The 27,722-nt window shown below is 39.3% G+C and overlaps 1 protein-coding gene and 1 non-coding gene across 3 annotated transcripts in view; one reads left to right on the plus strand and one right to left on the minus strand.

The window, feature by feature from the left end:
- Positions 1–27,722, plus strand: part of GIPC2 (GIPC PDZ domain containing family member 2) — an 89,642-nt gene that overhangs the window by 11,265 nt on the left and 50,655 nt on the right. The window contains exons 2-3 of one of the 2 annotated variants that reach the window (XM_007191789.2): positions 17,169–17,354; positions 26,738–26,918. In XM_007191789.2, the coding sequence (XP_007191851.2) occupies positions 17,169–17,354; positions 26,738–26,918 (367 nt within the window). The remainder of the gene's footprint in view (positions 1–17,168; positions 17,355–26,737; positions 26,919–27,722) is intronic. The other variant, XM_007191790.3, reaches the window with a different exon arrangement.
- LOC114239098 (U6 spliceosomal RNA) lies at positions 21,692–21,798 on the minus strand. The gene has a single exon (XR_003624286.1). It is a non-coding gene; the product is annotated as a U6 spliceosomal RNA (small nuclear RNA).

The raw sequence follows: 27,722 nt of genomic DNA on the forward strand, positions 1-27,722 counted from the left end.
CGGGTCTTCGTTGCGGCATATGGGATCTTCAGTTGCGGCATGAGAACTCTTAGTTGCGGCATGCATGTGGGATCTCGTTCCCTGACCAGGGATCAAACCCGGGCCCCCTGCATTGGGAGCGTGGAGTCTTACCCACTGAACCACTAGGGAAGTCCCTCCTTCTGTATTCTTCATACTTACCCCTTCCTATCTTAATTTTCCTGCCTTCTGTAAAGGTAAGTGGGGGAGGGAAGCATAGCTTGAGCATTGAGAAGGGAATTATTGTTGAATACCTATCATTACCGCTTAACCTGTGCTACCTTGTTTGAAATAGCAATTCTTAACAGAACCCCCAGAAATGGCTGTGATCGATAGATGAGGCAGTTGGAGCTCAGAACAAAAATAAACTACTCTGGCTTTCCTGGTGGCACAGTGGTTAAGAATCCGCCTGCCAATGCAGGGGAGACGGGTTCGAGCCCTGGTCCGGGAAGATCCCACATGCTGCGGAGCAACTAAGCCAGTGTGCCACAACTACTGAGCCCGTGAGCCACAACTGCTGAGCCCGGGCACCACAACTACTGAAGCCCGCATGCCTAGAGCCCGTGCTCTGCAACAAGAGAAGCCACCGCAATGAGAAGCCTGTGCACCACAATGAAGAGTAGCCCCCGCTCGCCACAACTAGAGAAAGCCCACGCATAGCAACGAAGACCCAATGCAGCCAAAAGTAAATAAAATAAAATAAATTAATTAAAAAAAAAAAAAGTAAACTACTCAAGGGACTTCCCTGGCGGTCCAGTGCTTAAGGCTTCACCTTCCAATGCAGGGGGTGTGGGTTCGATCCCTGGTCGGGGAACTAAGATCCCACCTGCCTTGGGGCCAAAAAACCAAAACATAAAATAGAAGCAATATTGTAACAAATTCCATAAAGACTTTTTTTTTTAAAAAAAAAAGTAAACTACGCAAATCATGCAGTCCAAAGAGATGTCTTCTATCTTAGGTTTGTCTGACTCCAAAGCCCATGTTCTTTCCTTTACACGAGTGGTTCTTAACCTTATTGGACCCAAAGTTCCCCTGTAATAACAAATATTTTGTGGCACCACTTTTACTTATCCTGAAATAAAAATTTAAACAATAATACCTACCTATACACATAATTTTAAAAACTATTAGAAACAAACATGGATTTCAATGCAAATACTTGGGAAAACTATCTCAGAAGACATAATGAAGCAGTCAGTTGCTTGTATTTACTTACTTACAGTGAATAAGTTTGGATTTAAAAAGAATAAGAAAACAAACAAACAACAAAAAAAGAGAATAAGACAATAGTCACCTGAGTGTTGTTGACTCCTTTCTGTTACCTTTTGTTATCTAAATATTTGTAGGTATTCATAGAACTATATAATGTAATGATAATAGGAGCAAGTGATATAAATGTTTCATGTTAAATTCAAATAACATGGACAATAGTGCTGTCAGTGACTTAATTTTCTGAAATGATGAACAACTCTTGATAAGGTTCTACACAAACAAGAGAATATATATATTCCCTTCCCAACATGAATCTCTAGTAGGACATTTGAAAATCATCAGAATTAGGCGCACCAAGCTGAGCCTCTCTGAGCACTAGAGTTCAGACCGTATCCCTACCTCATCCCCTATCTCTCCCAGCGCCAGTGGTGTACATAATCATTGTAACAACCAAAAAGGTCCCCACAAGATTTCAAACAGTTTTCCAGTATCACCCTACCTGCTGGCAACATTGCTTTATGCCAGTTTGCTTGAGGTTAAGCACTTGCTCTAAGCTGTGAAGTTAGGAGGTAAAGGGGGGCAAAATGGGAAAGCAACAAGAAGGGAAAAGCAGTAGAAGGACCTCCTGTTTCATACTTACAGTTTTAGGATCAGTATTATAGGATTGTAATTATACAAAGTGAAACATGGCTGGTTACATTTGTGAGATTCCAAGCTTTTGCAATATCTCAAAGCTACACATGTTGCTGTGGCTATTTCACAGGCTTATAGGGTCCTATGATAGATGGAGAGTCAGGGTGGCATGACAGCAATGCTTTAGGTCAGTCTGATGGGGAGGTGAGTTTCAGGGTAGCGTGGTGTGCCCTGAGTTTGATGCTTGGAGATGCCACCGAGTGGCTTCAGTTTTCTCACCTGGAAAATTGAACAATGGAATTGAACCTGGAAAATGTACAAATAATACCTGCCTTATAGGAGTGTAGCGAGAACTGAATGAAATAGCATATTAGGTATCTAGAACAACGGTTCAATAAATGTTAGTTCTCGTTCCCTCTTTTCCTCAAAAAAGATGCTTTTTAGGCAATTTCTGAGTAATTTTTTGGTAATTTTTTCCTTTTAGTTTTTCTATTCTAGACCTGTACAATTTCAGTCTCCTACTTTTTGCCTAATCCCAGAAAATAAGGAAAGCAAATTTAAAAGTTTATCTCTATACATGATCCTCAAACTAAGCTATCTCAGTGTGGAATTCTATGTTACAGTAACTAATGTGGACTCTTCTGACAAGGGCTTCTTCAATAAAGTTTAGTATAAACCTAATAAACTATTTCAGTCAACACAGTCAAAGATCTCAAACTTGAAATATTAAATATACCAATTTATTCAGAATTATTTTACATTGCATTTATCAATGCTTATTTCCCTTGAACTCTTATTCAAAAGAGTAATTTCAAAAATAACTCTTTAGGAATACCCATGTTTCTTTGTGTCATATCTCTAGACATACCTGTGACAGAATTTTTCTCAGCATGGAATTCTATTATTCTACTCCATTCTTCCACTGAACATTTAGAGCTCATTTTCAACTCTCCCCACACTTGTTAAATCTCCTAGAATCTTTTTTTTAAAGTTAGTTGGAAATTAAAAAAAATTTTTATTTTTACATTTTTTATTTTTAAAATGTATTTATTATTATTTTTACAGTAAGTCCTTGTTGGTTATTTATTTTAAATATAACAGTGTGTACATGAGTCTCCTAGATTCTTTTTTTTTATATAATGAAATATTTTCTTTTTAAAAAAAATTTATTTATTTATTTATTTTTGGCTGCGTTGGGTCTTCATTGCTTCACCCTGACTCTCTCTAGTTGCGGTGAGCGGGGGCTACTCCTCATTGCAGTGCACGGGCTTCTCATTGAGGTGGCCTCTCTTGTGGTGGAGCACAGGCTCCAGGCACGCAGGCTTCAGTAGTTGTGGCTTACGGGCTCCAGAGCACAGGCTCAGTAGTTGTGGTGCACAGGCTTAGTTGCTCCGCGGCATGTGGAATCCTCCCGGACCAGGTCTCGAACCCGTGTCCCCTGCACTGGCAGGCGGATTCCCAACCACTGCGCCACCAGGGAAGTCCCTCCTAGATTCTTAATCGTGCTCAAGTCACGGACACTGACTTCCAAGAAGCTTCTGGAGAAGATTACTTACATGCTAAGGGATAGAGGAAGAACTCTACCACTGCCTTTCCTCAACATGCAAATCATGTTTTTCCTTTTATCCCATGTTGTCTAGTCTTATCATCCTGAAAAGGGAACATGCTTATTTGATCTGCTTCATAGAAGAAGCATTATAAATAGATGGCCATGTAACTTATATTTTCCTACCCAGACACTTCACAGAGTGAAAAGGAAGGTTGTAATAATTACTCTGGGACAGCAGCGGTAAACTAGGACCCAGAGTCCCTCTAATTATAGAAAAGGAGAAAAAAAAAATGCGATGTGAGAAAGTTTATCATACATTTGCTAATTAAGCACCCACCACACACAAGTCAGTTTCCTAGGCAGTAAGGAAGGTTGTGAATGGTAGGCATTTAGGGAGGGGGTGGGGAGAGGAGGCGGCTGTGGGCATAAAAATAGAAGCAGGTAGTGAAGGCACATTGTCAGCTCTAAGCTTGGAGCCAGGAGATGCTGGTACTCCTCGTCCTGGCTCTGGCTTGGTGACACATTCTTGGGAGTTGAGGATGGAGCCCTGCCAGCTTCTTCGGGAAGCTTCCTGACACTGCTGGGTCCTCCTCCCCTCTTCTCTAACTGCTCTGTCTGCTCCAGTCACAGGAGTCCTACAGGCAGGAAGGGCAGGAATGTTGGCAAGCAGAGGGTGGGAAGAAGCTGCTTTGTGAGAGTGGGGGGCGGGAGCTGGTCATGAACACCTGGGAGCAAAGGTGAGAGGCTCTCAGCCAGGGCTGTGACCAAGTGTCTCCGAGTCTGTGACAGGATTCTATTCCTGGCAGCTCCTCTCCGTGTCTTCCTGGGCTCTGTTCTTGGAGCTGTCTATCCCTGGGGTGGGAGGTGGCTTGAAATTGAGCAACCTGAACCTAGAAGAATCTTCACAGTCTCCAGACTCACGGCTAACCTCCCTTGTGTCACGCCAGCCCCACCCATGGGTGAACTTTTCTATGCTTCTCAGACTTTCTAATCAGTAAGGGTCTAAGGTGGTCACTGAGTTTGCCTCCAGTCCCTCACCCCAACCCTTTGTCACCTCTCATCTAGGGAACGCTGTAGTACATTTTCCTTTGTCCCCTCTTGCCCTGTCACTCTGCAGTATGTTTTTCTAACGTCTTTCAGGTGTCCTAGTTTAGAATAAAAATCAATTGCAATCTTTCACTCCCTCAAGTTGTTGATAGTTTCTTGCATGACCCATTTTCTTCATAAAGTGCTCATCTCTTTCTGTCAGAATTTCTGTTCTGGGGAATAGTAAGGAATAGACCACCCTCCTGCATCACTCCCGTCTTGACCCCTGAGTGGCTCCCCATGCTTGCTTTCCAATTTTTCGTGATTTATTTGGGTAGCTTTTAGTTAGTTAGTTATTGAAATATAATTCATTTACAATGTTGTGCCATTTGGGTGGATTTTAAATATCACATACCTTGTAGACATTTCATTGTAAGAGTTATAATAAGTCTGCTTCCTCGTTAATATGAACAGGGTGCTTGCTACATGAGCATTCTGCCAAACAAATTTTTAAATTTTGTTTAAGGACCCTTTGGGGATCTAACGGCTTTTTTTTTTTTTATAATTTGTATATTTGGTAAACTGGAAAGTTTAATCACAGGTCTCTTTATTAATAATTATAATTTATAATGTTATGTCTCACAAACCACTCTACTGCATTCTCGGATGTAAAACGTCTCCTGTTATATCAAGAGTTTCTCCTTCCCTTTTGAGGTTCTCTTCCAACTTAAGTGTCAAACAGGAGGAGGCATTTAAGAAGATAAGTGGTTTAAAAAAAAAGAAAAAAGAAGATAAGTGGTTTAGAAACCTGGAAAATTTGCGACAGCACCTGACAAGGGGAACAGCAGTGATTTATGATGTCTTTCAAATTGGCATGTAACCTTGCAGCATTATTAGACCAGGCTAAAGCTCAGATATCTCCTCTGACCTGAAGTATAGTTTGGAAGAGGATGGATATATATAGCTATACACATTTGATTTATCTTACTCCTTGGTTAGTGTCGGTGTAATGTCCGCAAAAGCAAGACTAAAACCTATCTCTATTCTTTTAACCTTTTTGTGTTTCAAGAATTGCTTTGTGATTGCCTTTCTTTGATACATAGTTGCTTTGATTAGATTTCATTAACAAAGGAAAATGTTCTTTCTGTTACTCTGGGAAGTCATTTGGCAGATTAAAAAATGTGATTTGATTTTCTTTTTGGGGGAGGAGATAAAATTATTTTTGTCACATTATTTTGCCCATTAAAAACACTGGGAAAAAATGTGGTTGTACCAGAGAAGGAACAGTACAAAGGATGATTCACCTTTTATTTAAGACTTGCCACTGCTGACCCAGGACAGCTAATTTAGAAGTGAATCATTTATAGAAAGTTCTACATAGTTCCGAGGCAGGGCTTTGTACAATATCCTCATGAAGGTCTAAATAGAGCATACAGTATCAGGTTTCTAAGTATCTGTCTTGTTGCCAATTTTATATCTTTTCCAACCTGAAACTTTTTTTCTAGATGACTGTAGCCATTGACAAGGTGAAGGCAAAGGCACTGGATTTATAAAATAATGTGTATTTAAAAAAACAAATCTTAGAAATTTGTTACATGTGTTATAGTGGGAAAATAATAGGCATGAGATCTTAAATGTCTGTGTTTAGTTACATTCATTTCTTTGGGTTATGGTCAGTTTTAAAATTAACTGGAAGAAATCATTTAAAATTACTTATTTACAGTAAATCAAATTAAACAATGTATTAATATTTTGATATTTACTAATCACCTAATACACTTGACTTTAAAAAATTTTTTATTTTAAATTTATTTTTTTATTTAATTTTTGGCTGCATTGGGTCTTTGTTGCTGTGCGCGGGCTTTCTCTAGTTGCGGCGAGCGGGGTCTACTCTTCGTTGTGCAGGCTTCTCATTGCGGTGACTTCTCTAGGTGTGCGGGCTTCAGTAGTTGTGGTGCACGGGCTCAGGAGTTGTGGCTCGCGGGCTCTAGAGCTCAGGCTCAGTAGTTGTGGTGCATGGGCTTAGTTGCTCTGTGGCATGTGGGATCTTCCTGGACCAGGGCTCGAACCCATGTCCCCTGCATTGGCAGGTGGATTCTTAACCACTGCAACCACTGCACCACCAGAGAAGTCTTACATCTGACTTTTCAAGTCCAATTACAAATAGCTCCTTTTTGTAAGCTGTCTTCACTCCTTTTAAGAAGTGGGTGGTTTAATAAATAAACAGTGTATTTGGCTCCGCATAGAGCAAAAACTTTGTAGTCTCTGCCTTCTAGGAGTTTTAAGTTTAAAGCCAAGTTTATATTTACATCACAGCTATGGTATCATGGGGTTAGAGAAAGTACAGAAGTCTGAATTCCAGTTTTGACTCTGTCATTCACTAGCTCTGTGACCTTAGACAAATCGTGTAAGGGGGTTTGAGCTGGTTTTCTCTTCTACACAGCATGAAGTGATGCTTGTCCTCATGACCTGACGCACATGGATTAGCTGAGCTAATGCTTTAGGAGGTGATCAGCAACTTGGATGTCTCTATGTAGATATGAGGTGTCAGAGAGGCAACATTGTAGGGGAAAGAGCTTGGAACTGGACAACCAGGGTTGGAGTTATATTAGCACCAAATACTACTTAATCACAAACTATTTTATCTCTTTAAATCTTTATGTTCTAATCTGTATAGTATATGGGTATAGTAATAACTGTCACATAGAATTGTTGTAGGATTAAATGAGGTAGTATGTGAAAATGCCTGGTGCACATAAGTGATCAATTAATGTTTATGAGACCTCAATTTTTATTTTATTTTTGTTCTTCCAGACCTTTATCTCCCCAGTTCCTTCACTTTTACAGTGCTCTACTAGAAGTGGGACCCAGTCTCCAAACTGTGTAGAGCTGAGAGGGATGAGCAGGTGTCTCATTCCATGAATGTCATTGAAGAATTGTTTGAGTTCTAGAATTTCCTTTATACAGCACATCTACCATATATTTTGCGGAATCATGTAGGATAAGACTCTCAGCTTTTGGGAAGAGTTTTGAGTAACGTAATCCTGTCACTCTGGCTTGCCTAGAATTACTTCCTTCTGTTCAAGCACTCAGGGTAAGTGGGTGATCTTTTCTCCTCAATAATTATCCTTAGTTTCAGGTTGTTCTTAATTCCTGCTATTTTAAGGGCAATTAACTAGACGGAAGTAAAATCTTTTTTCTCTTTTTGAGAAACAGTCTGTGAGGCTTAGATAATAAGAATAACCCAGATAGGGCCTTGGTCATTAACAAAGAAAACATAATCCAAGTGGTATTCTCGTGTATAAAGATGGTGGTATTAACTCCTGATGAAAGTATGGTTTAGTTAATTACTATGTTTATTATTATCCACTTTCTCTTCTTTATTTTCTATAATGACATTGACTGATATTTCTATAATGCTTATTTTAGAAAAATATAAAGAGTTAGCAAGGTTCTTGGTAGATTGAGATGTAGGAAAGTAGTTGTATTAAAATATTTAGTAACACTGTTATTTTAGATAACCACAGGAGATAACTGTTCTAGTTGCTTATATTTATTTTTTAAGATTAATTAATTAATTAATTTTTGGCTGCGTTGGGTCTTTGTTGCTGCGTGTGGGCTTTCTCTAGTTGCGGCGAGCTGGGGCTACTCTTTGATGTGGTGCATGGGCTTCTCATTGTGGTGGCTTCTCTTGTTGTGGAGCACGGGCTTTTGGCACACGGGCTTCAGTAGTTGTGGCACGCGAGCTCAGTGGTTGTGGCTCATGGGCTCTAGAGCGCAGGCTCAGTAGTTGTGGCACATGGGCTTAGTTGCTCCGAGGCATGTGGGATCTTCCTGGACCAGGGCTTGAACCCGTGTCACCTGCATTGGTAGGTGGATTCTTAACCACTGCGCCACCAGCGAAGTCCCTAGTTGCTTATATTTAAAATCACATTCCAAATACTGTAATGCGAGCCACACAAGCCCATAATTTCTTCCAGAGATCTTTGGGACATGTGGAATGTTGGGCCAACTCAGTTCCTGTTTAAGGAAAGCATTAAACAAAAGGTTGGAAATGGACTTCCTGGAGTTTTAAAAGTGAATTTGATGTGTTTTTGGAGAGATTTGCAACCTGTTTGTGGGCTAGAATATCTTTTGAAGCACTAATGACAAATGATTTATTTAACCCTATTCACCTAGCACACTCGTGGTATATATAATGGTGCCATCAGAGAAAAGGTAATATTAATCTATATTAATGGCTCTATACAGTAGTTCAGACTCTTATCATCCTAGCCATATTGAGTTTCTAGGGTGAATAATCATAACCATGTGATAAGAACTGAAAAATAGCTATTGAAATATAAATGCATGGTAAGAATATGGTCATGAGTTATACTCAACAAAAAAAGTTGAAGGATAATGTAATTTATGGGGGAACATGAAATCCATCCTGGTTATGACATCAAAAAGGAGCAAATCTAATTTTCAGGAAAAGTAATGCAATTTAAGCTGTCAAGCATAGGTGTAAATATTATTCAAGAAGCACCTGTATTCCAGGAATAATACTAATAATAACCTTTAGAGCTTTTTAGTTTAAAAAGCACTTTTATGTATAGTCTCTTATTGAGTTTTAGTAACAGCTGTGTGATGTAGACCAAGCTTTACTAATGCCGGGATGTACATGAAGACCAAGGAGGTCAAATGGCTGAGCTCACTGAGAGTACAGAGTTGGGACTAGATCCAGGTCTCTTACCTCTTAACCCATTGTTTCCTTCTTTCCTTTACTTCTATTTTTCTTTCTTTTTCACAACCATTACAAGTATACCATAGCTCCTCTCTAGATATCCATTTTGCTGATACTGGAAGTTAGGGGAGCTTTACTTTATTCTTGAGATTTTTGATAGGTATGAAATTAGGATAAGAATGCATATCACTTCAGTGCATTAAAGGAAACACAATTCACCATAGACCTCAGAGTTGTCTTTTTCTTTTTTTTTTAAGGATAAAATGAGACAGTAGGTAGAAAGAACTTTTCAACTGTGAATTATGGGGAGTTCCCTGGTGGTCTAGTGGTTAGGATTTGGCGCTTTCCCTGCCGTGGCCTGGGTTTAGTCCCTGGTCTGGGAACTGAGGTCCCTCAAGCTGTGGGGTGTGGCCAAAATCAAAACAAAACCCCCCTGTGAACTATGAAGATACAAATGATAATGATTCTATCAGTTAGAAATCTGTTGGTTGAAAGCAACAGAAAATCCAGCCCACAATGGGTTGGTGAAATTATTGGCTTGTGTAACTAAACATTCTGGGATAGGGCTGTGTATCAGATAGGATGTTTTCAGCTGCAAGCAGCACAGAGCTAGTTCAACTGCCTAAGACAAATAACTTTCTATTTTACATAAAAGAGGCATAGTGGGTTCCAGAGCTGGTTAACAGAGCAACTCACCAATGTCAAGGACCTAGGTTCACTTGAAATCTTTGCGTTCTTGGCATTGATCTCTTCCTGCATTGATAGTAAGGTGGTGGTGGAAGTTTCTAGGTCACATTCAGGTAAGGGAACATCCAGGGGAAGAGGGGATTGTCTTTTACTGTGTTTGTTTCTTAGGAATGAAAAAATACTTCCCTGAGGCTTCCTGGACATCTTCCTCCCATATCTTGTTGGCCAGGACCGGGCCACATGCTTACTCCTAAAATCACCACTTCTACTAGTCTAAGCCTTATGCCTGTAACACAGGAGGTGAATCATTTTCCTCCAAAGCACACACGAAGTATAGCTACCTGATATCGGAAGATTACCTTAGGAGATGAAAGGGGTGGACAACTTCCAATGTCCATTACTGACTGTCTTTAGGTGAGGCTGGATCTAGAGTCTCTGCCCTTCTCCATGTGCCAGCTTTGTCCCCAGGGTCAGTCTTCTAATGTTGAAGTGACAGCTGCAGTAGTTAGATTTCACATCAGAGGGATAGAGACACCTTTCTAGGAGCTTCTGTGGAAAAGAAGATTCCTTCCCCAGAAACCCCAACAAATTCTTTCTTGTATGTTATTGGCCTAAGTTGGATTATGAATTAGTCATTAACTGATTTAAACCTAACTACGATTCATTTCTGATGGAACTGAGGATGGGTCACTCCTACCCAAGCTACCATATGGCTTAAAATGAGGAATGAAACTTGAGGGGGAAGGGGAATGGGTACTGTAGATATTGATGTCCAGCACAATAACAAATCTGGCCCCAAAGGGCAGTAGCTTTCTCCTTTCATTAAGCCACATCTCCTATAAATCATGGTGACAGGCACGCAATAAGACAAATGTGACAATAAGATGAATCCTTACCTGCTAAAAGTTTACAAAGCAGCACATGGTAAGTTCCACAACAAATGTATGAAATTTAATAGGTATATAGAAGGTGAAGGAATAACATTAGCTTAGGGTGTTATTAGAAAATGTAGTTTAGTTAGACTTTATTGGATGGGGAAGATTTTGACAGATATGACTGGGTTTAGAAGTTGAGTTTAAGCTATGGCATTTTTTTTTTTTTAATGTTTTGCCATTAGACTGGTCACATCCACAATTAAAGTTTTCTTTAAACTTTAAACTTTTCTTTTTCTTTAAACTTTTTTTTTTTTTAAAGGAACTCCTTTATTTATTTATTTATGGCTGTGTTGGGTCTTCATTTCTGTGTGAGGGCTTTCTCTAGTTGCAGCAAGCGGGGGCCACTCTTCATTGCGGTGCGCGGGCCTCTCACTATCGCGGCCTCTCTTGTTGCGGAGCACAGGCTCCAGACGCGCAGGCTCAGTAGTTGTGGCTCACGGGCCTAGTTGCTCCGCGGCATGTGGGATCTTCCCAGACCAGGGCTCGAACCCGTGTCCCCTGCATTGGCAGGCAGATTCTCAACCACTGTGCCACCAGGGAAGCCCTAAGCTATGGCATTTTTGGCTGAGGGAGTGACATGTATAGTTATATGGAGATGGGAAAAATACAAAGTATAAAATTGTTAAAGACATGGGATTCTAGAACAGAGCTGCCTAATATGGTAGCTGCTAGCCAAATATAGATATTGAGCACTTTAAGTGTCGCTAGTCCAAATTGAGATAAAATGCAAGGGTAAATATACACCAGATCTTAAAAACAACAACAAATGCTGGAGAGGGTGTGGAGAAAAGGGAACCCTCTTGCACCGTTGGTGGGAATGTAAACTGATACAGCCACTAAGGAGAACAGTATGGAGTTTCCTTAAAAAACTAAAAATAGAATTACCGTATGACCCAGCAATCCCTCTACCGGGCATATACCCAGAGAAAACCATAATTCAAAAAGACACATGCACCCCAGTGTTCATTGCAGCACTATTTACAATAGCCAGGTCATGGAAGCAACCTAAATGCCCATCGACAGATGAATGGATAAAGAAGATGTGGTACATATATACAATGGAATATTACTCAGCCATAAAAAGGAACGAAATTGGGTCATTTGTAGAGACGTGGATGGATCTAGAGACTGTCATACAGAGTGAAGTAAGTCAGAAAGAGAAAAACACATATCGTATATTAACGCATATATGTGGAACCTAGAAAAATGGTACAAATGAACCGGTTTGCAGGACAGAAATTGAGACACAGATGTAGAGAACAAACGTATGGACACCAAGGGGGGGAAAGCGGCGGTGGGTGGGGATGGTGGTGTGATGAATTGGGCGATTGGGAAAAAAAATCTTAATAAAAATGTAAACTCTCAATTTCATTTTAAAAATAATTGATTATATGTTGAAATGATATTTTGGATATATGGGATTATATGAGGAAATTAGTTTCACCTATATCTTTTGTTAATGTGATTTTTAGAAAATTTAAAATTATGTAGCTTCTGTTACATTTATATTGAGTAGTACTGCTCTAGAAAGTGGAATAGTCATGAGAACCCCATCAATCTTATGAAAATTGGGAATGATGGTGGTAAAGCATCAAATATAGATACCCCAGAAGATGTTAAGGATTTCATTTTACAATGAAAAAACATCAGAAAGGTATATCTAATGGATGGATAATTTTCCTTATATGGTACCTTACCCTGAGTTTACTTTCTTTTGATTTAGTTTGTGCACCAGAGAGTATAAAAAATGACGTTAAGTACTATGTCGTACTACTTTTATCTAGTATATCTTTTCTCTAGTATATCTCTGTAACCAAGTATTTGTTAGAGGAACATTGATTATATAACCACTTCAGTGTTTCTTTTCTTGTATTGTTTTTTCTTTCTTTTAACATTAAACATTTATCAGCTGTGCTAATTGGATGAAGTCATAATTTTCTCATCCACAAAATGAGGTTAATAAAACCTAGTACACAGGTAGGTTTTATTAAATGAGGTAAGTGAATGTGCAGTGACATTCGGATATAAACTGAGCAGTGCACTGTGTTAGACATCGTAGGAGAAAGATGACTGAGATCTCGCCTCTCTGAGTGAGGGTGACAGATACGTGTTACACCAATTGGAGTTGAAGGCAAGGTGACTCAGACACTCGAATGAGGTGCTAGATTTAAACGTTGTGAGTGAAGTGGAAAGAGTGATTCCACCCGGGCAGTCACATTCCTACAGAGTCTCAATAGACAAGAGCATGGGGGTAGAGTTGGGGGTGGGCGGGCAGGCCTTTTAGATTTTGGATTGAAGAAAATGTATGAGTGGAGGTAGGAAGCTTCATGATATGTATTTGCGGTTCCTTTTTGGTTTAAATATCCAGGACTGTTATATTACAATTGGGTTATGTTGCCCCACTGTACCTCAGTGGAGCATCTACCAGCCTGGGAGTTCCTTGTGTATGAGGACTGGTCCTAGTCATCTTTGTACACCCAGCGTGCAGCACAGAACCTGACAAAAAGCACGTGTCCAATAGATGATTGTGAGTAGATGAATGAGCATGAACTTTGCAGCATTTAGAAAGCATTTCTTATTTTTCAGTTCAAAATGCAGTATCTACGAGGAGTATTTGAATCTCTAGACTTTATGACATACAGATGTATTTGCTGATGGCTGGGCATTGAGATCGTGTGAGTGATAGGTTTTTATCCTCCCTTGAGGAACTGATCTGAAGTCGTGGAGCTTTAGTTACCTGCTGCTACAGAGGGCTCTTACTCCACCTCCCAGGGACCATTACATTTCTGCCGGTTTTCAACACAACTTTCTGTGGAACTCTATTCCATGGCTCTACTCCTTCCAGGAAAGAAAACCCCGATGCCTTGGCTGCCAACTTCTGGCTGCCCGGAGTGGAACGTTATTCTGCAGGGGAGGAAGCACAGTGGGAAAGGGTTATATCTACAGGAAATCTAATATTTGCTCTGTAGTGAAGCATGTGAAAAGATTGAAAGAAAGGAAGTAGCTTAGTAGCTAGAAGTTCAGTTTGTGTGGGATTTCCTGTTTGGGGCTTTTTCCCCTACCCTGTTTTATCATCATTATGTTTTAATGTTTTATTTCCTGTCTACTTGGTAAGTTGCTTTTTTATAAATTAATTTTTATTGGAGTATAGTTGCTTTACAATGTTGTGTTAGTTTCTACTGTACAGCAAAGTGAATTGGCTATACGTATACATACATATCCCCTCTTTTTTGGATTTCCTTCCCATTTAGGTCACCACAGAGCATTGAGTAGAGTTCCCTGTGCTATACAGTAGGTTCTCATTAGTTATCTATTTTATACATAGTATCAATAGTGTATATATGTCAATCCCAGTCTCCCAATTCATCCCCCCGCCTTCCCCGTTGGTATCCATACGTTTGATCTCTACGTCTGTGTCTCTATTTCTGCTTTGCAAATAAGATCATCGGTCTACTTGGTAAGTTGCTTATTAGTGGTGGTTGGGATCCACTATGAGCACCATTAACAGATTTTCATGGGAAAAAACGACAAGGAGAAAACTGTTCTACTCACTTTCCATCATTTTGAGAAAGGAAGCCAGAAAAGCTGTTTTCTATGCATACTACCTCCCCCTGACTAACCATGATTAATGATTTTTGTTAGTGGACTAATTATACCACTGACTTCACAACTGGAATAAGAAATAGGAGCCATTATTGGCTTAAATGACTCACCGCCCCCCATGAATAATAAAAATTTAACACCAGTGAGTATTTGCAAAGAGTAACTATAAAGCCGAATATATTATGTCTTCATCGGGACACAAAGGTTAACAACCCTTTGTGTTAAAGGCCCACCAGTTAGAACAGCTCACTACAGACCTGGGTGAAAAGAGGAAAGGGCGGCGGCAGTAGTTCTTCCCCGTGGGCGTTAATTCTTCTGTACCTTTGGCCTCTTCCTCGTCCTTATCACTAGTACCTTTCATATACCTCTGGGATTTGATAGGGGCTTTGCCAACCATGCTGGACCTGTAACTGTAGAGCAGGGAGAGCTGTTCCAATTCAGACATATTTTGATAGGGCTTAAAAAGCCATTTAACAAATAGTAATTGCACAGTTTCTGGGCTTCCAGAGGCTTATGGATGCATTAAAGCTCAAGGTTCCAGGGGAATCAGGAATGGTGTGAAACTCAGGGAGGTTGGGAGAGGGTTGGAAGTGAGGGCTGAAGCAAGTCTCAGGGATGGAGGAAAGGATGAGTGTATCTTTGGCAAACGTCACTTGATAACAAAAGGTAAAAATTTTCATTTAGCCATTTTGATATAAAAAACCTGTATTAGGGATTTCCCTGGCGGTCCAGTGGTTAGGATTCTGTGCTTTCACTGCCGAGGGCCCCCACCACCAAAAGAAAGTTTTGTTTGGTATGTAGAAGGTACTCAATAAATATTTATTTATTGAACTTAATCTTTTTTTTTTTTTTTAAGATTTTATTTATTTTTGGCTGCATTGGGCCTTCTCTTCTGCATGCAGGCTTTCTCTAGTTGCGGTGAGCGGGAGCTACTCTTCATTGCAGTGCGCAGGCTTCTCCTTGCAGTGGCTTCTCTTGTTGAGGAGCGCGGGCTCTAGGCGCATGGACTTCAGTAGTTGTGGCACTTGGGCTCAGTAGTTGTGGTGCATGGGCTTAGTTGCTTCGCTTGGCATGTGGGGTCTTCCTGGACCAGGAATTAGACCCATGTCCCCTGCATTGGCAGGCAGATTCCTATCCACTGTGCCATCCAGGAAGTCCCGAACTTAATCTTGAAACCAATGGCATGTTCTTAACCCTCCTTCTCCTCTTCCATTTTGTATCTGGGCCTCACAAATTACCCAAATTATGGTTGGCAAACTTAAGAGTAGCACTGCAGATTTTAGTAAAATGAATTGTATTTTTGAAGGAAAATGAGGTCAAATAAAGACTGGGTAAATGTAAGAAGTCCCTTTAAAACCTCCACACAACTTCTCACCATTTCAGTCTTTCTGTTTCTACCATTAAGTGAATTTGATCAAGTTGCATTAGCCTCTCCAGACCTCAGTTCCCCGTTTCTTTTTTGTTTTTTTTAATTCTAACTTTACTTCTTTAATTTTATCTCATCAATCTTTACTTTTTATTTTTGGCTGTGTTGGGTCTTCGTTTCTGTGCAAGGGCTTTCTCCAGTTGCAGCGAGCAGGGGCCACTCTTCATCGCAGTGCGCGGGCCTCTCACTGTCGCGGCCTCTCCCGTTGCGGAGCACAGGCTCCAGACGCGCAGGCTCAGTAATTGTGGCTCACGGGCCTAGTTGCTCCGCGGCATGTGGGATCCTCCCAGACCAGGGCTTGAACCCGCGTCCCCTGCATTGGCAGGCGGATTCCTAACCACTGCGCCACCAGGGAAGCCCAGTTCCCCGTTTCTTAAAGCCAAGGGATTGGGACTTCCCTGGTGGCTCAGTGGTTAAGAATCTGCCTGCCAACACAGGCAACACGGGTTCGAGCCCTGGTCCGGGAAGATCCCACATGCCGCGGAGCAACTAAGCCTGTGCGCCACAGCTACTGAGTCTGTGCTCTAGAGCCCGCGAGCCACAGCTACTGAGCCCACATGCCACAACTACTGAAGCCCACGTGCCTAGAGCCCGTGCTCTGCAACAAGAGAAGCCACTGGATTGAGAAACCTGTGCACCACAACAAAGAGTAGCCCCTGCTTGCTGCAACTAGAGAAAGCCCGTGTACAGCAGTGAAGACCCAATGCAGCCAAAAATGAATAAATAAATAAATTGATTTGTTAAAAAAAAAAAAGCCAAGGGATTGGACTAGTCAAGGTCCATTTTAGACATGTTTTAGACATTTTTGTTTTACTACCTCATTCATTAATTACTTTCTTAAGCACAGAAATGCAAAATGAATAAAAATTTCCTCATTTAAAAAAGCAAATTTTCCAAAATAGTCTTGCCTATGTTTTCATTGTGGTATACATATCACGACCTCACTTTTGGGAACACAACCTTCAATGTCAGCATTGTAAATGGCAAGTAACATAGGAGTGTAAACCGCTACAAAGTTGGTGAGACCTGAGCTTGAATCCTGGCTCTGACAAGTACTATCTTTGTGACCTTAGACAAATTGCTTACTCTCATTAAGTCTCGATTTTCTTATTGGTAATATGGAGATGATAATGTATTTATAAAGCTATTGTGAGGATTAAATATGATAATGGATATAAATTGCTTAACACAGAGCTTGGCCTATAGGAAACAGCTCATATCACCTAATGTTAATGATATAACTACTTACATCATAAATTGAGGACTATTTCACTCAAGTATTTATTAAATAAACTAATGATCAGAATGTTTTCCTGGTAGAAACTGACCTAAAATATTTCTTTCTCTTTGCAGATCTTATATTGCACTTTAAATACACCTAAAGTTGACATGGGAAAACTCTTAGGAGCACAGATAGGTCTTGAAGATTTCATATTTGCCCATGTGAAAGGGATCAAAAAAGAAGTGAATGTGTATAAATCTGAGGATTCACTTGGTCTCACCATTACAGATAATGGTGCTGGCTATGCTTTTATAAAGGTAAGTCTTAAAAAATAACTGTATGACTTAACTAAGGGTAACATATAATCTATATTATATGAAAATCTACCAGGTCAAAGAAAGTTTGAAATGATCTTTGGAGGGAGAGCTGACTCGACAGCGATGGATAGATTGGTAATGTTTCCTTTAAAAAATGTTTCAAAGACACTATTCTTTTTTTTTTAAATTAATTTATTTTATTTAATTTATTTTTGCTGGGTTGGGTCTTCGTTGCTGCGCGCGGGCTTTCTCTGGTTGTGGTGAGCGGGGGCTACTCTTTGTTGCGGTGCACGGACTTCTCATTGCGGTGGCTTTTCTGTTGCGGCGAGCGGGGGCTTCAGGAGTTGCCGTGTGCGGGCTTAGTTGCTCTGCGGCATGTGAGATCTCCCCGGACCAGGGCTCGAACCGCGTCCCCTGCATTGGCAGGTGTATTCTTAACCACTGCGCCACCAGGGAAGTCCCAACACCTTTCTTTGGTTTACTCTTTCCTTGAATTTTTTTTTTTTTTTGATTTTTTTTCCTTCAGATTAAACTTCCTCTAGAATTTAGCATTTACTGAAAAGGAAAGCCTGGCTCTGGTGCCTACTTATCCTCATGGGCTCTTGTAGGTCTGTTGCTCCTCAACGTGTGGTGACTTCCATGCTGATTTCCATTGATTTTGTGTTATTTCCAAGTGCACATATTTTTGACCACCTTATTTACTTTAAAAAAATGCTCCTCAAAAATATCTGAACTATATACAGTTGACTGTTTAACCACACAGGTTTGAATTGTATGGGTCCACTCAGATTTTTTTCAGTAGTAAATATTACAGTGTAATGCAGTCCAGGGTTGGTTGAATCTGTGGATGCGGAACTGTGAATACCGGGAACTGTTCACACGGTGGGATTTTTTACCAGGACTTTCCATTGCGTGGAGGATCAGCACCCTTAACCCCTGCATTGTTCAAGGGTCAACGGTAATTACTTTATCTAAATACAGAGAGCAATATAGAGCTGCAAAGGCAAAAGAAGGAAGTTTGAAATGGTATGAAAAACTGTTAAGAACTGAGGAATGGTGAAAAGATTCATCTCTTAAATAACAATTCTATTATTGTAATAAGTAGTTGTGTTTTTTTGTTTTTTTGGGTGTTTTTTTGGCCGTGCATTACAGCTTGTGGGATCTTAGTTCCTTGAAATCCCTGGCCCTCGGCAGTGAAAGAGCCGAGTCCTAACCATTGGACCACCAGGGAATTCCCTGTAATAAGTAGTTGTAATAACACTGACTTATATTGAATGCTTGTCAGGTACTAGACACTTTGCATACGTTTTCTCATTTTAATGCTCACAACAATTCCATTTGGTATCATGTTTTCTTTTTAATTACTTTTTTGTTGAGCTGTAACAGATGTACACCTTTAACGAATGTTTACAGATCTGTGTAAACACCACCCAGAGTAAGGGAAATTTCATTTCCATCACCCAGAAGGCTCCCCTGTGCTCCTTCTCGGTCAATACCCTTCCCCCACAAAGGTAGCCACTATTTTGACCTCTATCACCATAGTTTTGCTTGTTCTTGTACTTCATGAAAGTGGAATCACATATTATGTACTCTGCTGTTTCTGGCTTTTGCTCACATGTCTGTGAGGTTCATCTCTGGGTAGGCACTATTATCAACTCTTATAGATGTAGAAACAGGTTTGGGAAGGTTAAGCAGCTTGCCCAATGTTATGCAGCTGGACAAATTCAGGATTTGAATCCAAGCGATCTGACTCCAGAGCTGGCAATCCTACCCACTGAGCTTAGAATTAGTGATAAAGTTTCATGCCTTTTTTTGGTCCAAATCCTTGATTTGCTGATGCATTGTCATCATTGAAAAAAATAGCCTTCGGGAAGTTATCTTCTTAACTGTAAATAGTACTTTATTTAACTTCCCACTTGATAGAACGGCTATTTTTAGCTCTGCAAAAGATATGACTCTGCTGAAGGTTGAGTGGGTGACCCAATGGAAAATCCGTGAGTTGGGAAAGTCATGTGGGATTATCTGGGGGAAGCTCAGGACATGAGGTACATGGAGCAATGCCATTCTAATGTCAGCAGGGAAGGGCTTGGAAGTTTTGCAAACACGCATGAATTTTTTAGACCTTAGCCTCTGATGTCCAGGGCTTGTGTTTCTATTTTTTTATGCCCCTTCAAACATGTGCCTGCCTCAGATTACTAGTCACTAGGCCTGTGGGGACAGAGAACATGGTGTCAAAGAGAAAGTGGAGCCTAAGCCAAACCTCCAATTTACAGTTCAACTTAGAAGAGAAATGAATATCATACTGTGTACAAGGTTGATATGATTTTTTTAAATTGTGGAGGGCATGATTTCAGACTTATTGAAAGAGTGTAATAACACAAAGAACTCACATGATACCCTTTACTCAAAAAACTTTTACCATTTGCCACATTTGCTTTATTCTCTTAAACACAACACGTATGTGTGTGTATATGTACACACACATATACATATATGTAATTTTTCCTGAGCCATTGGAAAAAGTGGAATGCATATATTATGTCTCTTTATCCAGTAATACTTCAGAATGTAGTTTCTAAGAACAAAGATATTCTCTTTAATATACCTACAGTACAATTATGAAATTCAGAAAACCTAACAGCGATACAATACTGTCAATCTAGTGTCCATATTGCAATTTTATCAGTTGTCCTAGTAATGCATTTTTTTCCTGGTATAAGTCCAGTACAGGATCATGTATTTCATTTAGTTATCATGTCTTTTTAGTCATCTTTACTCTAGAATAGTTCCTCAGCCTTTTACAGGATATCCCTCAATTTGGACTTTTCTGATGTCTCTTCATGTTGTGAAACAGGTTATTATGCATTTTTGGCAGGAAAATTAGATAAGTGATGTTGTGTCCTTCTCAGTGTATTACCTCAGAAGGTGCATTTTATTGGTTTGTCTCATTATTCATGATGTTAATTTTTTCCCTTGTGTAAGGTAGTATCTGCCAGTCTTATTCACTGCAAAGTTATATTTTCCTTCGTAATTAATAATTTATGGGGAGATACTTTGAGATTATGTATATATCTTGTTCTCTTACTTGCACCCCACAAATTTAGCATCTATTGATGAGTCTTGCCTGACTTGGTCTTTAATGGTTGCAAAATGGCAGTCTTTCTAATTCCATCATTTCCTATATATTTTTAAAAAATATTCTATTGTAATAAAGCACTCCACTTATTTATTATCTATTAGCAATGGACACATGATTTTTAAATTAATTTTTATTGGAGTATAGTTGATTATACAATGTTGTGTTAGTTTCTGCTGTACAGCAAAGTGAATCAGTTATACATATACATAAATCCACTCTTTTTTAGATTCTTTTCCCATGTAGGTCATTACAGAGTATTGAGTAGAGTTCCCTGTGCTATACAGTAGGTCCTTATTTGTTGTCAGTTTCTTATTCAGCGGGTCCATTACCATCATTTATTTTGATGCTCCAATTTCCTGAGATTTGTCTTGCAGGAGTCCTTTTCAGCTGGATCCTGTATCCTTTTGACCTGCCTCCCATTATTTTATTGAGGAATTCCTTCCTTCTGGTACAACAAGATGTTCTACGATCATCTTTTATCTTCTTTTCCCCAGGCTTGGAATCAACCATTCTTCAAGGAGCTCTCTTTTTTAGTGAGGATGGGTATTTCAAAATCAAGATCTGAAGCTGGTTGCATGCATTCATTGCTACCTGAGTGTCAGTGTTTCTAGGTCCTTTCAGTTACCACAGAAAGGGTTAGAAAACATGTATTTTAGGAATTATGATTTCATAATTATGCCTCCAATTCCAGTCCTGCCCCACAAGGTTCTACCTTGGCTTCCCCACTAAAATATTTGCTCTCAAAATTATTGAAATATTTACTTATTTCCTTAGTTCTACAATATACATAAAATAGTTTCAGAATTGCTGTATTCGTACTCTGAAAAATCTATTAAGAGTTCAAGATTTATATGCATTTTTTTGTCTTTAAATGTATGTACACAAAGTATTCTCTTCAGGAGTTAACTTGGAATAGGTTCTCACTTGCCCCTCCTTCCCCCACCCCATGATTTTTATTCATTTGAAATACTGTTGAATCCATTTGCTTCTCTTCAAATTGAGTTTGAGTTTTTCCTCTCATGTTGATTTAATTTTCTGAGTATGTAAAATGGTTTCAAAAGTTAAAACTATAATAAAAGATGTATTCAGAGATGTCGCTCCTTCTGTGATCCCCATTACTCATTTTCCCCACTCCTTAAAGTAATCAATTTTGTTAATTTCTGGCTCACTCTTCCAGTGTTTTTTGCCAAGATAAGCAGAAAAAGTGTAATATTCCAAGAGTTCGCATGTCATCCTTGTTTGGGGACTATGCTAATCTTCTCTGTATGGTTCCAATTTTAGTGTATGTGCTGCTGAAATGAGTACTTGATATGCTTTTAGCAGTGGCTGGAAGTCAGTGAAGGTTGATGTAAGAGGACAGTGTAGTGGGGATTCAGACAAGGGTGAGGAGGAAGGAGTCCATGATTAGGAAGGCAGTGCAGTGTGGTGCATAGGACCACGGGCTTTAGAATCAGGCCTGCTTTTGGTCTTGCTTCAACCATTTATTTACTTGCTGTGTGACCTTGAGCAAGTCATTAAAGTCATTTCTGTGCCTTCTCTCAAATGGAATATTAGCACTTTATAGGATTATTTGGGTATAAACTGATGACACCTCTGAAATGTTTGATAGTACTTATAATTGATAGCTAATACCTTAATAATAGCAACAACAACAGATCATCACATAATTAGGAGATGGGATCGACGGCAGAGAAATGTATTTACTAGTACCGCATGGTTCTCACCGATAAGCCTCTTCAGGTGGAAAGACAGCAGACTTAAACATTTATAACTTTTGTACGCAAGTCTTAAGATTTCCCAGGAAAATGTATGTAAATAACTTAATCAGAAAAATCAGAGTATACTTACAACAAACTCTACAAATTCCTAAAATAGTTCAAGACCAGAGTTGGCGTACATTTTCTATAAAGGGCCAGGTAGTGAATATTTTAGGCTTCATTAAATTTTAGGGTCATACAGTCTTTGTTGCAACTACTCAACTCAACGTTGTAGCACAGAATTTATATACAATACTTAAACTATGAGCATAGGTGTCTTTTAGTAAAATCTTATTTATGGACACTGTAATTTGAATTTTGTATAATTTTCACATGTCACAGATATTCTTTTATTTTTTCCCAACCATTAAAAAAGGTAAAACCATTCATAACTCATGGGTCGTATAAAAACAAGTGGTAGGCCAGATTTGACCTATGAACCGTTGTTTGCTGATCCCTAGTTTAACAGAAGAGAATACTTTTAGATTCAAAATAAAAATAAGGGCTTATAGTATGCAATTAAGAAACGAAAACCTAAGTTGATTTAGAATTGAAGTAACTTATAAATAACCACAGAACTGTCATTTTCAGAATATCTTCTTATAGAAATCTGTATGATTTGGGATACTTTTACTTTACTAGAACTAAATCACATTTTAGCATGATCCTTTGAGAAATACGGTACTCGTATATTTCTAATATTTTGATTATTTAATTATCCAGAACTAATAATTGTACAAGGTCAAGGGACTTGGGGGGCGGGTGCGGGGGCAGTTCCGGGACGGAAGGTAGGATCTCTGAGAAGAGGCATGTAAAGCAAGAATAGAAGTGGTGATCTGAGAAAAGAGGTAATATTTGAGATCTGGAGGCCATGATATAGATGAAGAACAGCTTTAGTAGAGGTAAGAAAAAGTAAAGTAGGAGGGAGGGGTTTGTAAAAAAAAAAAAATAGTTCAAAGGTGATAGGTCACCTTTTTTCAGTTTTATTGAGGTATAGTTGACATATAACATGGTGTAAATTTAAGGTGTACAATGTATTGATTTGATACACTTACGTATCATAAAATGATTATCAAGGTGATAGATCATCTTGGATAACTACAACCCCAAACTCTGGTCTTGAGTCAGAAGATCTTGAATTCTTCATGTGACTTTCTTTCTTTCTTAACCAGACATTTGTGTTAGTTAGATCTGTTTAATTGGGAGTGTTTTGAGGAAAGAGCATGATGTCTCATAATTATACCACCTCTGTTTGAAAAGCAGTTCTCTTATTTATTAGCTGTGTTATTTTGGTTAAGCCATGTCATCACTGTGCTTTGATTTCCTCATTCACTAAAGGAATATTAAATATTTCCCCTCCCAGGCTTGTTAGGACTAAATGAAATAGCTATTTACAGTTGTTAATCTGCATGTTTATTATTATGAACAAGGTTTGAGGACAGTGTTTGGAGGGTCAGCAGCAGAGACTCAGAGTTGCTCACCATGTGGGCAGGGTCGGCTCAAACAACCTCGAGTCAATGCTTAAGACTTTGAGGATGGTGGGATGCCACCCTAGAGTTCTGCTGATCTGTGATGAGAAGATAGAATTTTGTAACTATATGGGATGAATTAATAGAAGTTAATATAATAACGGTCTGAAATGTTTGGGAACCTCTAAGTTTAATAATATTGTAAATCCTACCTTCCAAAAATATTTAATGTTGTCTTCACATTTTGCAGCATCAAGCTCCAAAGCCAGATGAGAGAAAGTTCTAAGTATTGAAGAGAATGATATTAAGTAACTCAGTAAATATAAATATAGAATTAATGCCTCTTTTTTCTTCCTGGTCCTTTGTGCCTGAGTAGCACTTTTAGCAATATTATTAATCTCTGTCAAGTTATGGTATGATTATTAAAATATATTAAATTGCAGAAACCTGTCTCAGTTGCTACCTCATTCTTTATTCTATCTATTTAGGAAGCTAAGGCTCAGGTCACCCACAAAATATATCATCAGTGTCTCCCACTTTGCCTCTATATCTGGTTCACCTTATGGTGCCCTTCTCCAAGTTTCTTATGTTGATTTTCCTCTCTCTTCATCCCAGATTCTTATCCACTGGCCCTGATGATTACATATGCTTTGACTTTCCTCTTGCCCACCTGGATTCTCACCTTGCTACCTGCTGACTTCTGGTAACCGCCTTTCCTCCCTCTCTCTGGGCACCTTTCTTGTGACCTGTGGCTACTCATAGGCCCTGCTGACCCTAGATTTCTGTTACTCTGCCCTTTAATTTACTGGTAAGATTCATACATGTCTTTAAAGTCTTTCATTTAGTTTTATATAGTGCTTATTTTTAATAAAATTACAACAGTAAGTCTTAAACTAAAAATATGTGGAACTGAAATTTGTATGGTATAGTTGATCAAAGGAAAAAATAGGTTCAGAATGTATCAAGAAACAAATTAGAATAAAAATTAAGAAAGTCAGAGTTATAGATTTTCATATTCTCTAGTGACTTAAGAAAGGTTAGATGACAGAATATTAGATTTTTTTGCTTTGTTTCTTTAAACTGTAGTCTTTTGTTTAATCTCACTTATGTTTCTATGACAGTTTAGAAACTCCAGTTGTACTGAGTGGTTTGTTGTGGTTACCCTTGTTTGTTTCTCTAGTTTATGTGTCAAATATGGACTTACTAAAAAAACATTGTCAGTTAGATTATGAAATTTCTGGGTTTTTTCCTTTAAAATTAACTGCCTGTAATGACAATAATCTCCTTGTGAATAAGCATTATTGTGTCATTTGCATAAAGCCTATTAACAGTTATTACAATGAACATAGCATGGTTCTTAAAATTGGGGGGTAAAAAAGAAACCCACTGTAAGTTTTGGTATATTGTAATACAATTTAAAAATTAAAAATGCCCAACCTTTCTAGGTTAGTCTTCTACAACTTGTTTTTTCTTATGACAGTATTATGGAGATGTTGGGGTACTTGAGATCGGTTTGTCTCTCAACTCGTGGACGCAATAATCAATCCCCTGCTGACTCAGAAGATGTTGTTACTCCACCTGGCAAGAGTGGGGAATACACACACTTCAGTTACACAATAGCAGCAGCCCCTAATATTTCCAGCCTGTCATTCTCACAAAGGATTTGTGATGCCTGAGGCAGACGGTGGCCTGCATTTTGCCATGTTCCTCACTGCTGCTGAAGAATTTGTACATCCTCTGTGGGGCTGTTACCTGTGCAGAGTTTTCTGGAGCTTCTGTCCCTAAAATCCTTTCAGAAATTCTTAGGATTATGTTAGGGAGTCTTACACCTCATCTTGAAACTCTGCACTACTGATGTATTGTACATACGTATGATAGAGTTAGGAAAGACCAATTTGATGTTTCTCCTTGGGTCCTAAGTTCTCCTCACCTAAAATACATGAATGAACAGTGATGGTATAACATCCTTCTCATTGGCTCCCCAACTGGTAACCACACCTGTCTCTTAAGTATCAATATTCTTAACTAAGGTTGTACCAATTCTTGTCTTGCGTTTGTAACTAAGGTTTAAAAAACTGTAGCTGGGGGCTTCCCTGGTGGCGCAGTGGTTGAGAATCTGCCTGCCAATGCAGGTGACACGGGTTCGAGCCCTGGTCTGGGAAGATCCCACGTGCCGCGGAGCAACTGGGCCCGTGAGCCACAATTACTGAGCCTGCGCATCTGGAGCCTGTGATCCGCAACAAGAGAGGCCGCCATAGTGAGAGGCCCGTGCACCGCAATGAAGAGTGGCCCCCGCTTGCTGCAACTAGAGAAAGCCCTCGCACAGAAACGAAGACCCAACACAGCTAAAAAAATAAATAAATACATTTATTAAAAAAAAAAAACCAAAACAAAAAACTGTAGCTGGTAGAAAAAGCTCAAGCTTTATTCTGATGTAATGGGCCTCATGTTGAAATGATTCAACAGTCATTTATGGAGGGACTTTTCTGTGCAGACATTGTGCTAGGCACAGGGCAGTGGTGAAGAAGACCATCTCTGTCCCCAAGGATATTACAGTTCAGTAGTGGAGACTGAGAGATAAATGAGCAATTGCAGTATGGTTTGTTGAACTTGGCAAATTCCTTGATCTTCTGATCAAGACACGAGGCTCTCATAAAGGTTGTTAAAATTAATTGAGATGGCGAATGTAAAGTACCTAGCTTAGAGCTCAACTTATGTAGCAGAAAGTACTACAGAGACATGAGAGTGGCACCTTACCTAGTCTTGGAGTGGGCTGGGAGGTGTCAGGAAAAGCTGCTCAGAGGAGCTGGTGACTGTGATGGAAGCTGAATTCTGAATGTTAAAGAAGAATGGTTGGGAGTAGGATGGTTGTCTTTGTTGTTTGGGCTTCTGTCTTTAACTGAACATTAAACTGCCTTGTTGATATGTCAGTATATTGTATGTAATGTCTCAACAGCATGATAAGTAATGTTACACAGTGCTATTTTATATTAAGTATTACCCTTCATTTTCTTTCAGAGAATTAAAGATGGCAGCATAGTTGACTCAGTTAAAACAATCTGTGTGGGGGATCACATTGAAGCCATCAATGGAGAAACTATCGTTGGGTGGCGTCACTTTGATGTTGCTAAGAAGTTAAAGGAATTAAAAAAAGAGGAGCTCTTTACCTTGAAGTTAATAGAACCTAAGAGGGCCTTTGGTAAGTCGGTTTGGCTTATCTTTCTCAGGGAAATGAGTACTGCGATATGGTGCTATGTGCTTTTGTATACCAGTTAAGAACATAGGAAGTGATAGATAAGCTCTACTTATAAGGAAAACAACCATTGAAGGAGAAAAAAATTACCTAGAATGACATTTTCTTAAAAAGACATTTTGGAGTTATAAAGTGTCATGTATAGTGACTCAATTTGTTCCAAGCTCGAAGAACAGCACCTTGTATTGCGTCCATCTGGCCGAGCAGGGAGATTTTTGACTGAGCTCTCTGAACAGTGGTAACTGTCACTCATGGACCTCAACAGCAAAAATTTTAGTTACACACAGAATTGATATTTAAAGTAGTTATTTGGTCTATTTTAAAGACTTCCTTCAATACGTTTCCTCCATTGGCATTTTGAACTTGGCAGTGTGGAATGGTATGAAATTGCTTCCACTTTGGTGTGACATCTGTACTTGCTTGGTTTTAGCCATGGCAGCTGTGTTGCAACTGCTGTTCAAACCCCCAGGGCTATCTCATCTACAGGAAAATGTGCCAGCTTCTTTCTCACTACCCAGAACTATTTTAATAAGCCAAATGATGGCCTAGTGTTCATCAGTGTTAAAATATCTTCAGCAGAATCATTCTCAGCCTGCCCTTGCTCATCTGTGACTCCACCCACCTTATGTTCTTTCCTTTGCTCACAAAATATAAATATTCCTTATAGTTTGTCTCTAATGGCTTTTCTCAGGGCAGTTAATGACAATGATGGGTGAATGCAGTGGGTCTGGGTAATTACATTTCCCCACC

Source organism: Balaenoptera acutorostrata, chromosome 1, assembly GCF_949987535.1.
Source record: "Balaenoptera acutorostrata chromosome 1, mBalAcu1.1, whole genome shotgun sequence".
Classification (NCBI taxonomy): domain Eukaryota; kingdom Metazoa; phylum Chordata; class Mammalia; order Artiodactyla; family Balaenopteridae; genus Balaenoptera; species Balaenoptera acutorostrata.